Below are 13,281 nucleotides of genomic sequence, written 5' to 3' on the forward strand. Positions count from 1 at the left end.
GACATCTTGGAAAGAAGGAAGCTTCTCTCAAGGTTTGTTTGAGAAACTAAATCAATGAACGATGAAATCATCAGTTATACCGAGGAAACCAACAGCAACTCTTGCTTCCCTCACAGAGTCAAAACTAAGAGGCCATATAGTGGTAAGGCCCTTTTGAAACAAAAGCACATTTCCATTGGATTAAAAATTCTGTAAAGCAATTAGTAATTCAGAAGTTCAAGCATTGTTACATTCTTTCTGAACTGGGAAGTTGTCTTCACAGCAAACTTATTTTATTTTTGTATTCTGCACTGTCACCTTGATGTATCTAAAGAAAGAATCCTATACGTCTAGATTTGTGAGTAACATTATGTGATAGCCTGATACATTAATCACTTACTGTCCAGACAGCAGCGCTGGCCATAAAGCACCCATGTATTTCGCATTTGTGCAGTCTGCTGGGAAATCTCGAATTCCAGTGTGAAAAAGCTAATATCTGTCTGAACTATGAACTCAAAGGCAACCAGTGCCATCAGTTCTGGGAGTCTGCGAAAGAGCGAGCCTTGATGGACAATATTAAATTGCATGAGATCTGCATAGGAGTCCCATCAAGAAAAGCATATTTATACACCACAAATGTGTAGTGAAATACACAGGAGTGGGCATTTGATATTAGTGTGGTATGATTTTCAACATGATGTGCAGCAACTTAGTTATATGATTACAAAATAAAGGGCAGAGGGCTAAATGCATAATACCTCATTTTGAAAATATATCCCTTTATGTCTGCAGTTGTAGGACAAGTCCAATAGAGGGGTAAAAAGGTTTGTCTAGTATTTACTAGAAAGTAGAAGAGACTGCAGGTTTTAAAATCCAGCTGCCTGTACTGAAGCCTAAAGATATGGTACGAAAAATTTAGATACAATGATTTTTATCCCAGTTTTTTCTCCCAATACTAACCCACTAAATGTATGAATAAAATGTATTCTGTAATTCAGAACAATAATTCTATAAATAAACAATGGCTCATTGCAACCTAACAATCCAATTCCTTCTAGATCAATAACTTACTTCTCCTTGAACATTACTGTCACTTCTTGTGCATTGTAATACTGTAGGAGCAAATATCTAAGAAAAAACACCACTCTGGGTTCATATATTAAAATTAGAGGAAAGAATAGTTAGCAAATACACATTTCACGCATTTGGTTAAGGGGCCATTTCAGTTTACACACACACAGCCTAGTATTTCATCTCTTTCTTGAAACGGTAAGACCTATTCCACCTCATGCGTCAATTTACCTTGATTACCACAGTGAGTTGCTACATCTCAAAAAGTGCTAACCCATTTCAGCTTGAGAGAGAGATTGAAATGCCATGTTTTATGGCACAGTGCAAAACTCTCTGATTATTTCTGAAAACCTCAATGATGGCTTGAACCTTCCAGTGAAATTCTTCACGGGGAACTCGTATGAGAGAGTGGTTTTGACCCATTGCAGTACAGAAGAAATGCAGAAATGAACATTTCACTACTCTAACCACTGCCCAAAAAAGCCTTCAGTGTTTATTCCCCTACATCACCACCATCAAGACCATGTCTTGTCATTGACTGACATGATCCCTCCTTCAGTGCAAGTCCTTTCAAAGCAGGTCTGGCAAAATGAGGCCTGGAGGTTTCGGCTCCACACAGTTGATCCAGAAGTTTGCACAGCTTGCATGGTACTGGTGTCCTCCATAAGCCAGTTTGAAATGATCCGTTTCTGAATTAAAAGCCTAGAATAAATTGAAACAAGTGTGATAGTCCCATCTGCTCAGTGATGTAAGAGCTAAAGAGGAGATCAGATATCTGTGGATGTGTTTACACTAAGAAGGCACCTCGACCCTGTCACTCTATAGACACCATCCTCAACTGCAGAAATGGACCAAATGGCAAGCAAAATTTCATTTTAGTCTGCAAGAATTTCTGAAGGGAGACCACATCCCCAACTGCAATGGCTAAAGCTGTAAGCTTCAGTCACTACACCAGGTTTTAGTAGTGGACATGTACTGAATGGTTTGATTAGTATTACATTTGACCTCAAACCTGGGAGTTGATCCAACTTGCTGCATGCATCTTTCACTAATTATCTTCTATAGGTAGGAAATAGTACACTGTACTGTACCTCAGAGATAACTTGTTTGGCCAGCCCATAACTATAGCATTTCAAATTATTTCATTCACTGGGCCAAATTGCTCCGTGATTTAAGGGGTTGCAACTCCTCTGATCCCAAAGTTGCACCTGCTTACTGCTGGTCCAGGTTCAGTTTGGTCCAGTGTCTTCTGTTAGGAGCAGCTACTTTATAAGAAAAGCTTTTTGAATAAAGAGTGAAAAATCTATAAACAAGATGAAGAATATCTGATGGGGTTTGATGTAGTTGTTGCTAGTAGGAGATAGTGCTTAGATGTCTGAGTAAACAACAACAACAAAAAGCAGTTAGAGGGCTTATTTTACATAAGCTCTTTTGGGGAAAAGATAAAAAATTTTCCCGTTCAACAACAGAACAGCTAGCAGCTTTTCATTGTAATTCCCTATTGCAAGGCTCTCTTGAAGAGCTCAGCGTTACCTTCTGGAATACTGCTGAAAATAGATTTGTTTAAAAAAAAAAAAAAAAAAAAGAACATTTTTACTGCAAAACATTTTTACTCTGGATTTCTAAACCCATGATAGCCTTTGTGTTATCCCAAAGCAATAGCTGGAGCATCACTTTGTAAGACAACAAAAGGTCAAAGATTATCTCACATGAAAGCTACAGTTCTCCTTCCACAACAAGAAACCAGATAGCTGTAGCTGTTCAGAAACTCACCACAGTGAATTATCTACCACACCACAAAAGTAGTACAAAAACAAGAAGTTATTCACGATATACTGGCATGCAGACAACACAAGGGGGAGGATTCGAGCATGTGTTAGTTGATCAAATTGGATGTTACAGTCACAGAAATGACTATAAGAAAAGGATTCATGATTGGTACAATTGAGAATGACCACGGAAGGCTGGTCACAAGTCTTGCCTTCCATGCTCATAATTAAGAGGATGAATCTATAAAGAGTATTATTTTACTCATTCGTACTTTTCTAGGATGCTCTTCCACTGGTTTCTCTTCTTTCTGAAATAATGTTGAAACCAAAAGATCAACAAAACTCCCGATGTATATTAATTGGTCGGCTATTAATCGCTCTCTCTCTATTCTGGGGTCCCTCCTCCCCACATTGAAGGCAATGACCCCCTCCTGGCTTCACAGGCACAGGTACATTTTATAAGGAAAATTCATTACAAGCTTTTTTTTTTTAAAATAATCTCAGCTTCCAAGTCTGTTCCCCATGCTGCCCTTTATAAATGGATTTAACACCTCAGCCTTTATACACAACTGTCACCAGTTACATCTCTCCCATGCCTGTTGAGCGGTGTGTGGGTGTGGGTGTGAGAGTGAGTGTGAGTGAGTGAGTGAGAGAGAGAGAGAATCTTCCAGATGATGTGGTAGTAACAACGTTTGAGCCCTGCCTACAATACAGATTCCACCTTTCCTACTATCGGTGGTAAATTACAGCCAGGTCGTTTGTTAGCATAGACTAGGCATAGATGGAGAGTTAAAGTAGTAAATGCAAAATGGGTTTGGCACTTACTTTACTTCTAGAATCCACATTCAAGAGGCACACCCCACAAGCGAGACCTTGGGCATTTTTAATTCCAGGACGCAGCATACAAGAAGAGAAATCCAATGAGTTTTCATCTGGCTACAGAAATAACGAGATAGTTGGGTTTAGGCAATTTCAGTGACTGGGGAAAAAAATTCACACGCATTATGACAAATTACTGGTGTGGCTGCTGTGGAGGGGCATGAAGCCAAACAAAGTCACAGGGCAAAGATAACATACTACACATGCCCATAAATTGATGCCCACTTTAATCAAAGCCATTAGCATATTTTCAAACTTACTATGTAATCTCCATGGACATTAATTTACCACATTCAAGCACTTGAAAAAGGATTAGATAACAGAGGAGAGAATATTTGAGTTCTATGTTTCCACTTCAAAAGGGACCATGCTTCTGAAACCAGAGCACAAGTGGTTGCTGCTATACAATTCTTGCATACCAAAGAGAGGGCTGAGATATACACAGGTAGGCAACAAATTATTTGCAGTTATAAAGATGCCATGGGATAAATTACCATTGAGGCTAGTGCAGCTTCTAGATCGGCAACTAGGGTTAACCAGATCAGTTTATCACTCACAATTTTGCACTAACGTCTAACCATAGCAGGGCAGTTAATAGTCAAGGATTTTCCTGTATCTGGAATGAGGGCATATCAGTACACAGCTAAATATTAATGGCTGGCCAAACCAGGCAACAATTAAGAGGGCTAATTGTTTTATTTTGTATATTAGTTTATGTTATAGAAAGGAGTGTGAGGACAACTGTGTGTTTAAGCAGAAAAGAGATCTCGGTATGTATTATAGCTTTCCTGAGGCACAGTTTTACATTTAGGCGACAAGAGAAATGGTCAGTGCAATTTTGCATTTGGGTGGTGTATAAACACTGAAGCTCGTTTGAAGGATCGTTGTAACGTGTAATGTTTAAACAATCAAAAGCAATGCATAGAAATACAAATGCAAGAGGCTTTTAAAAATTCTGGGTGATCATAAAACAGATGCGTCTAGGTATTCTAATCACGATCCCATAGCTGAACAATTTAAGAAATAATTGGAATCTTGAAAAAAACCTTTAATCTTTGAGTAGATCAATCAAATGAATAAAGGCACTCTAATATTTGTTTATCAAATGCATGAGTGAGCAAATGAGAAGGTCATATTGTAATTTGCAATGAAAAACCATAAGCCTATGCATAAAATTACCTTGTAACAAAATTAATCCTTTAAATGATAAAATTAACCTTTTCAAGCACATGCCTGTGAGCTAAAGGACTCATACGTACTTAATTGGCACTTCTGCTCCATTTGGAATCCATGATTGTAATTTTACAGGAAGGTATGTGCCATACATTAGGTACCAAACAGACCCATTATCTGCTTTTTAAAACAAAACCAAAGCCAGTCATTTGCTATTGGTTTAAAACTTAAAAAATATGAGTGTAGATGTTGTGGAGATGTGCTGCAATACTCTGATCCTCCCAAGTCAAAAACCTTACTAGCATGTTTGAAACTAGTCCTTATCAAATAGCAAGAAAGCTGTGTTTTGGGGAATTAACTGTATTTGGCTATGCTAGTAAATGACTGGTTAAGGACCAATATATGGGTTGGGAATTGTATACTGAAGTCAGATATTTAAAACAAAAAAACCCCTTGATTGTAACTCAGGATGAAATTTCACAGTTGTCAGTAGGGAGTGAGGTTGGTGGGTCAGGGAGGGAAGGATGGAAGAAAGGAGAGAGAAAAAATGTGAATAATTTATTCTAGCCCTCCCTCAACCCCAACAGAAAAACCACACAATTGCCTAAGCCTCATAGAGCAGATTTTCTTCAGGTCCTGGCTTCAGTGGTAGAATTTTCTGATGTAAATTGCCTCTCTTTGCAGTAAGATCCTCCCTGAGTGAAACCATTTCGCAAACCTAGTAAACACGTTTTTCCTTGCCCACCAGAGGCAAGAGTTTTCCCCACATGCGCTCTGCTCACCAATCATAGCATTTTGCTACATGAGGGCAAAGTTGTGACAAAACTGAATACAGAAACATGAAAGCTGCCGACAGGAGCATGTGCACAGGGATGCACCACACCAGCCAAAGATTCTCAACAGTTTAGGAGTGATGGTTTCTTTTTACATCATGACCAGATAGCAAGGCAGTGACACAGTTCTATACATCTTTGTTGCCTTTAACTGGGGAAAAAGACTTACCTACCAAACAATGACTAGTTGTATACTGTACTAAGGCCAGACTGTGACATTCTCACTCACATCGAAGAGTAGCTTACTCCATGAGTAGTCCCACTGACATCAATCGGACTACTAGTGGAATAAGGTTCTACAGTGTGAAAGAAAGGGAATCACAATCTGGCCACTAATTACAAATACTCTGAAGTACTTACTAATATATAAATACTTAATACACCCAATTTAAATATGAAAGAATCCTGCATGAATGTTAAGAAATCTTTTACATTCGAAACAGCATTTTTGACGACAACTATCTACCTTGAGAGGAGAATGCTCATCACAGTAGTACCTAGGTGTCCACCGATACCTCAACCTGTCCTAAAACTGAGCAACAATATTTTGATGTTATCAATTGTTGCATTAGATAAAGCCAGTCAGAATCTGACAAGGTTTTATTAAGATCTGTTTGCCACCAATATGTGGTACTGATGAGGTGGGAGAGAGGAGATGTCCATTATTTGTAGTCTCCATTTTTCAGGGACTGTAAAAAGTTTATTTCAAGTGAAAAGCCAGCATACCAGATCTCACCTTGCAACTACTTTTCGATAAAAGCAACAGTAGGATTTTTAATATGCATGATTACTCTGCATGCAGGGATCTGTGAATTAAGTATGCAGTGATACGAGAGAGTATTGTGGAAATGATGCATTTATTAATGCTGGACATGATGCATTGGTCTTAATCTAAGGATTAAAGGCTCCTTCACTATGCACTGAGTTCAAAACCACCATTCCAGTGGGTCATGTCAATGTCCCCCAAATTAATGATTCCCCCAAAATGCGCTGAGCCATTATTGTGGTTAAGTGCCTGCCAAAAAAATCCATTATATACCTGTACCCATCTCTCTATTCTACACCAACATTATTTAATTGCAACCAAAGATGACGGTTGAAAATGGAAAAAGCTTAATGGAAAGTTAGAATTTTCTTGCCTTCTATTTTTAAATTTTCCTCTCTCTCCCTGCCCCCTCATCACAAAAGGATTCTCCTTCACCCTGAGCCCCAATTAGCTCTTTCTTTACCCCATTACCTCTAAATTCCCTGCAAGCGTGGATGCCCCTTCTTCGCAAATCACCAGCCATCTAAAAACTACATAGAACCATTCTTCATATGGTATCAACAGCGCTCTCCCAACTGGCTACCCAGGAAGCTGTAAGAGAAGAGAAGCACTTCCTCTTCCACCCCAGAGCTCATGAGTTGCATCTGGCCATGGCAGTTCCAGCCAGAGGAGGGAAAGAGCTCAAAACAAGCATTATTATTTAGTCTGCAGCATTGGCCAAAATGGGCTAGGCACCTTCCAAAACCAGAGCAAGACACACAGTCCTTACTTGGAAGATCTTGCAGTCTAGTCAGTCTCCTGCAGAGCAACGCAGAGCACTAGAACTAGGGAAGCTCACTGCTGGAGTGTCATGAAGGCACTTATTTTTCCTTTCTAGATACATGTTTGTCTAATTTAAATCACATTATGAGAGGATATATCATCAAAATCATTAGGAAATGAGGCAACCCCATCACCTTGCGCGCACACAGTATTTTTCACCTGAAGAGCTCAAACCGATTCACAAAGTTGCCGGTTACCCTCATTTTACAAATGGAGAAAATAAGGAACAGGGAGTTTAAGTGACTCCTCAAGGTGCCATAATACATAACCATACATAACACTCCATCCTCTGTAACAAAGAGGCAGCTTAATTATGGCCTTACCGTTAAAGCTGCAAGTGACATGAAGCTTATTAGGTTGTTCCATACTTTATCGATGTCCTTTAGCAGCTGTTGGAGTTTCTCACTACACACTGCGGTGGCCTTGATACCCAGTTCAACTCGTTTTGTTACTCTATAGACCTCAACAACCCCTGTCAAAATTAGAGTGGTGAATTATAGGCAAGTTGCTAACTCCCAAGCAGAGCACACTAGAGATTCCCAAAACTGAGACTCAGAAAGAGCACCTAATAGACATTGCACACATTTTGAGAAACATCTGTGACCACCTTAATCTGTTTCAAAATTACTGTGTTATACAGTAACTCCTCACTTAAAGTCGTCCTGGTTAACGTTGTTATGTTGCTGATCAATTAGAGAACATCCTAGTTTAAAGTTGCACAATGCTCCCTTATAATGCGGTTTGGCAGCCGCCTGCTTTGTCCACGGCTTGCAGAAAGAGCAGCCTGTTGGAGCTAACTGGTCGGGGCTTGGAACCAGGGTGGACCGGCAGCCCCCCATCAGCTCCCTGCTCCCTTAAGTTCCCTGTGCACTCCCCTAAGTTCCCTGTATGGCAGTCGCCCAGCAGGCTATCAATTGCCGGCAGTTCAGCTGTCCCTCCCCCCACTGCCATGTGCTGCTCCTGCCCTCTGCCTTGGTGCTACTCCCCGGAGCCTCCTGCTTTCTGTGCCGGGGGGGGGGGGGGAGGGAGAGGAGAGAAGAGAGGGGCTAATGGCAGGGTGTGTCCCCCCCGCTCCTGCCCCCTGCTTACCCCATTTCCATAGAACCGGGGGGGGGGGGGGGAAGGGGGACGGACTCGACAGGGCTCAGGACAGAGGGAGCTTGCTGGCAGCAGGGGCTGTCTCAACTTGCTGATCTACTTAAAAAGGCAATGTACTTAAGAGTGGTGCCAGTGTACTTAAAGGGGCAATGAGCATCTCTCTCTCTCACACACACACAGGGTGTGTGTCTCTGTCTCTGTCTGCCATGCTGTCTCCCCCCTCCCTCCATTTGTGCTGCCTTGTAGAGTGTGAGGCTACATTAACAACAGTGTGTTAACCCTTGAGGGCTCAGCCGAGTGCTAGTTCATCATTTAGCAGTAAAAACAACGAGGAGTCTTGTGGCACCTTAAAGACTAACAAATTTATTAGAGCATAAGCTTTTGTGACTCACTTCTCCATACATCTGAAGAAGTGGGTTTTAGCCCACAAAATCTTATACTCTAATAAATTTGTTAGTCTTTAAGGTGCCACAAGACTCCTCGTTGTTTTGGTTAAAACAGACTAACACGGCTGCTACCCCTCTGAAATTTAGCAGGAAAGCATTCCCTGGGAAATATTCCACCCTCTTACACCCTCTGATTCCTCCACCTCAACCAAGCTTCACAATCATCATTGCTGTGTACAATATTAAATTGTTCGTTTAAAACTTATATTGCATATATATATATACACACATATATACACACACACACACACACACACATATATACACACACACACATACACACATATATATAGTCTTTTGTCTGGTGAAAAAAATTTCCCTGGAACCCAACCCCCCCTATTTACATTAATTCTTATGGGGAAATTGGATTCGCTTAACATCATTTTGCTTAAAGTCGCATTTTTCAGGAACATAACTACAATGTTAAGCGAGGAGTTACTGTACTCATTTGGCTAAAGAGTTACTCATCATTCCAGTTTGGAAATTCATTAACCTAAAGACACCATTTGGAAACAACTAATAACATCCTCTTATTTTAAATGGGGGAACACTTAATGTAAGAGACATAATAAAATGAAACATACCTAATAAATATTCCATGCCTTGTGCCGACTGGATTACTTCAGTGCAAACAGATGAACTACTGATTCCATTTAGGGTATCATTTGCCTTCTTAATGACCTATCAGAAAGGATGCTGGTAACACCACCAGTTTATTTACCTTAAAGTAACTTTTACAACAAAATTTCAAAAAAGAGAAACTGCAGTACTAAAGAGAGATTAATGCAATTAGCAGGAGAGTTGGTATAGTCCATCACATGGGTTTAATTTGTTCTTGCTTATAACTATATACAGATCAGGGTAGAAGAATGGCCATGTTTAGAATTCAACTCATCCTCATTTAACTGTTCTTTTTGCTGATGGAAATGCAAGCATGTGTTCAGGAATTTTGTTTAAAAATGATGTTTGGCAACGTTTACTATCCATCAATCCAACAAAACAACACTTCAAGGAGGAGAACTATTGTAGCTGAAAACATAAGGGCCTAAGATACCAAAAGTGACTAGTGATCTTGGGTGCCCAACTTGAGACATCTTAAAGGGGCCTGCTTTTCTGAAAGTGCTGAGCCTCTGCCCTCTGAAAATCAGGCCCCTATAAGATGTCTTCTATGTCTCAAGTTGGGCTGCCAAAAACTGAAGCACCCAAATTAACTAGTCACTTGAAAATTTAGACAATGGCTAAATTAACTGTAAGTAACAAAGAGCAAGATACTAGCTTTATTTGATAAGGTGACATATCTGGTTAGATTAAGTATGTGCTTATATAAGTTATTTGTTTTCTATTGACACATTAATTTTTTAAATCACAATTCATACAAGTCCATGCATATCCTGTCCAGATGCTCAGAGTCTGAAATAGTATATCAGGTGGTATGCACGGAAAAGAGGAGGTAATTTTGGTAGAGGTTACACACTTACTTGTAGGGCACTTTCCAAACATCTCTGCCACTCATATGCATACCTCTCGCTTTCCTATTTGAAAAGAAAAGGATAGTCTGAATTCTGTTCCTCAACTCTTTATAGTTTATTATACTTCAGTTGAATGGGCATAGAAAAGATTCTGTCTCTCCTTGCATGTAATCTATTTGCAGACCAACCATAAATGTGATTTTCCTGTATTAATTTCTCATTTTGGTCCGGTGTTCATACAAAACAGCAGACTGTCACTTAAGGTTATGAAGGATGGATTTGGGAAAAAATATTTTGCATCTTTTTCCACACAAGCAGGACAACCAATAGAAAGTAAATATTCTCTTTGTATCTTAACTGCAACATTTGATCCACAGGAGCTATAAGACAAATTGAAAATAATGAAAGAAGAAATCAGAATTGGTGAAAGCTCCAATTGCAAGTGCCTACCATAGCTGCATAGGTCACAGGGCTGCATATTTGTTACTGAGATGTGGAAGAATGGAATCCAGCTTTTATAGAGTGCTTTACATTTTCAAAGCACTTTACAACCAATTCTTTACACAGGTGAGTGCAGTAAGTAAATACAGTATGGACAGACACTAAGAGTCTAAGTGATTTCCCAAAGCCAATGGACCCAGGGCCAACACTGGGATTACATTTTAGGAATTACTGGTTTCCAGACACAGCCTTAGACCACTTGATCACAGTGACTCAAATGATTTCAAGTGATGTGTCTAAAACACATCATGTTTCTACCTAAAAATAAGGAAGCTGGACATTGTATGTTTGATTAAAGATATTTATGACTGTGGAAATTAAATCTTAAATAGCAGTGTTGCATGAGAAGTTACATAAATTGATTTTCCTCCTAAATCAACCTAGTGAAGCTTAATGTGTCACAGAGGTGATGTGAGTCATCAAAAAGAAGTGGACCAACTGTGGTGCTCTAAATATCCATTTACCGGCAGACCTCGTGTAGCCATTCTTTTTACAGAAGATTATTTCTATGCTGTCTTGGAACCCTGCTCAGAAAAAGAGGAGTTGTCCAAATAAACTGGGGAACAAAAGGAATAAAGGCACCTTTCCAAACATATGCATTTATAGGCTTCACACAGTAAACAACTATATGAAGCATCCCCTACCCCCAATATTGTAATACACCACAGTTCATCTGGCTAATTATCCTTTAAATGCATCTTACCAATTCCTCACAGTTTAGAACAGCTTTGTTTGTTATACATGTGCGTCTAGTCAAGTGCAGGGATGTGCCACAGAAGTATAACCAATATACCACCTTGACTCTACCTATTACTGAAATTGGGTAGCTGGCATGAATGTTTTAAACAACAATGTATTATTTATTATTCCTAAAGCACCATACACGTGGCATGGAGCTTTATAGACAGCGAGCAAGAAATCTCCTTCTCCCGCAGCTTATAGTCCAAGGGCCCAAACCTGCATGGAACTGAGCACCCCTTACAGGAAAATGACCCAAACTGTAAATCTAACTATAATCTCAAACAGCTGGAAGTTGGGATATTTTTAATATTGCATTGGTCCATGCCTTACTCGCTTTCCAGGCCATTCCTTACCTCTACCTCCCCAGTTAGATCTTTATATTTGTCTCTGATGACAGGCAAAGCAGGCTTCTCACTCAAAGTACTTGAGCGATCTCTAAACGGTTGCTCCAAAGCTGGTGAAGGAGAGGAACGGCTTATTTCTCTGTCACCCAGACTCAAGCTCCTTTTGTGAGACCCTATAAGAAATTATATTACAAGCTAATTATTTACAGCAATAAAAAAGCCCTTAAAATTAGCATAGTGCTGCACTAACAGCCCAGGAGAATGAAGTTCTCTGTTCACTTAGCATATAAAACAGCAGTGCAACCTTCCCCAGGCAAGGTAATGAGACTACAGTTCACAACCTTCAAGCCCATTCAATGCTTACAATACTTGCAATGTATAAAACAAAAAATAATTAACTGTAAAAGGGCTTGATCCAAATCCCTCTGAAGTCAATGGAAAGACTCACATTGATTTCAATGGGCTTTGGGCTCTGGCTCCAAAGAGAAATCTCTCATTTAACCATTGATGGAAGTAGCACAATATGCAGATAGGAGCATATATGCGGTGAACCACCCTGAACATGCTCACCTTGTACAGAGAGGTCAAAGGTAGCAAGCTCACTCTTGATCATTTCTTCACTAGATTTCATCTTGCCTTGCGAAGTTGCCACCAAGAAGTCAAATTTGCTGATTTTTGGCTTTTCGCTTTGGAATTCTCCGAAGTCATCCATGCATTCTTTTGCCATTTCAGATAAGATACCATTGGTAGCTAAGTCAACCTCTGGGCTTGCGTCAACTGTTGCTGACTCCTTCGCTTCTGACAAAGGTCTTGAGAACTCTCCAAAGCCTTCAATCTCATCATCACTTTGACAGCTGGACCTGGGACCAGGATCTTTAAAGTTCGCGAAGGCTGCAAATTTAACATCCTGTAGAACATCCTCAGTAGAAAAGGTTGTCACTTTGGAAACTGTTGTCATGGTAATGTTTTCTGAACTGCCAAACAAAGTCTCCTTCTTCTGAAGAACTGAAGTAGCAGAAGAGGCTCCACTTCCTGAAGAAAGGACAAAGGAAGAGAGCTTCCTGCTCTGATGAATGTCTTCTGTGTCAGACCAGTCATAGCTTGCAAGGCTGCTTACTGTGGAGCCACTGTTATAGTTTCCAAAGGGAGCACATTTTAAGTCATCTATATCTGAGAGAGAAACAAGAACGCACAATTACAGACTCTCCCAAGGTCAAGCAGAACTCCCTACACTGTACATAAATGATAGCCACTAGTTGTAAATCTCCAAGATCCATAAGAATAGGTGTATTGGGTTTGCACTGGTGTAACAATTAAATATGAGGTTTAATCTAGACCTTGCACGAAAAATAACCTTAAAAATTGCTATGTACAGAGCTATAAATTATCT

The 13,281-nt window shown here is 39.9% G+C and overlaps 1 protein-coding gene across 1 annotated transcript in view; it reads right to left on the bottom strand.

Annotated features, from left to right (window-relative positions):
* Window positions 1-1,620: 1,620 nt before the first annotated feature.
* Window positions 1,621-13,281, bottom strand: part of SYNRG (synergin gamma) — a 58,440-nt gene continuing 46,779 nt past the window's right edge. Inside the window, exons 16-23 of the mRNA XM_065418121.1 lie at window positions 12,462-13,061; window positions 11,901-12,064; window positions 10,315-10,368; window positions 9,421-9,517; window positions 7,616-7,764; window positions 3,645-3,755; window positions 3,092-3,127; window positions 1,621-1,752 (exon numbers count right to left, since the gene is read on the bottom strand). Coding sequence (XP_065274193.1) covers window positions 1,621-1,752; window positions 3,092-3,127; window positions 3,645-3,755; window positions 7,616-7,764; window positions 9,421-9,517; window positions 10,315-10,368; window positions 11,901-12,064; window positions 12,462-13,061 — 1,343 coding nt within the window. The remainder of the gene's footprint in view (window positions 1,753-3,091; window positions 3,128-3,644; window positions 3,756-7,615; window positions 7,765-9,420; window positions 9,518-10,314; window positions 10,369-11,900; window positions 12,065-12,461; window positions 13,062-13,281) is intronic.

This window comes from Emys orbicularis, chromosome 17 (genome assembly GCF_028017835.1).
Source record: "Emys orbicularis isolate rEmyOrb1 chromosome 17, rEmyOrb1.hap1, whole genome shotgun sequence".
NCBI classification, from domain to species: Eukaryota; Metazoa; Chordata; order Testudines; family Emydidae; genus Emys; species Emys orbicularis.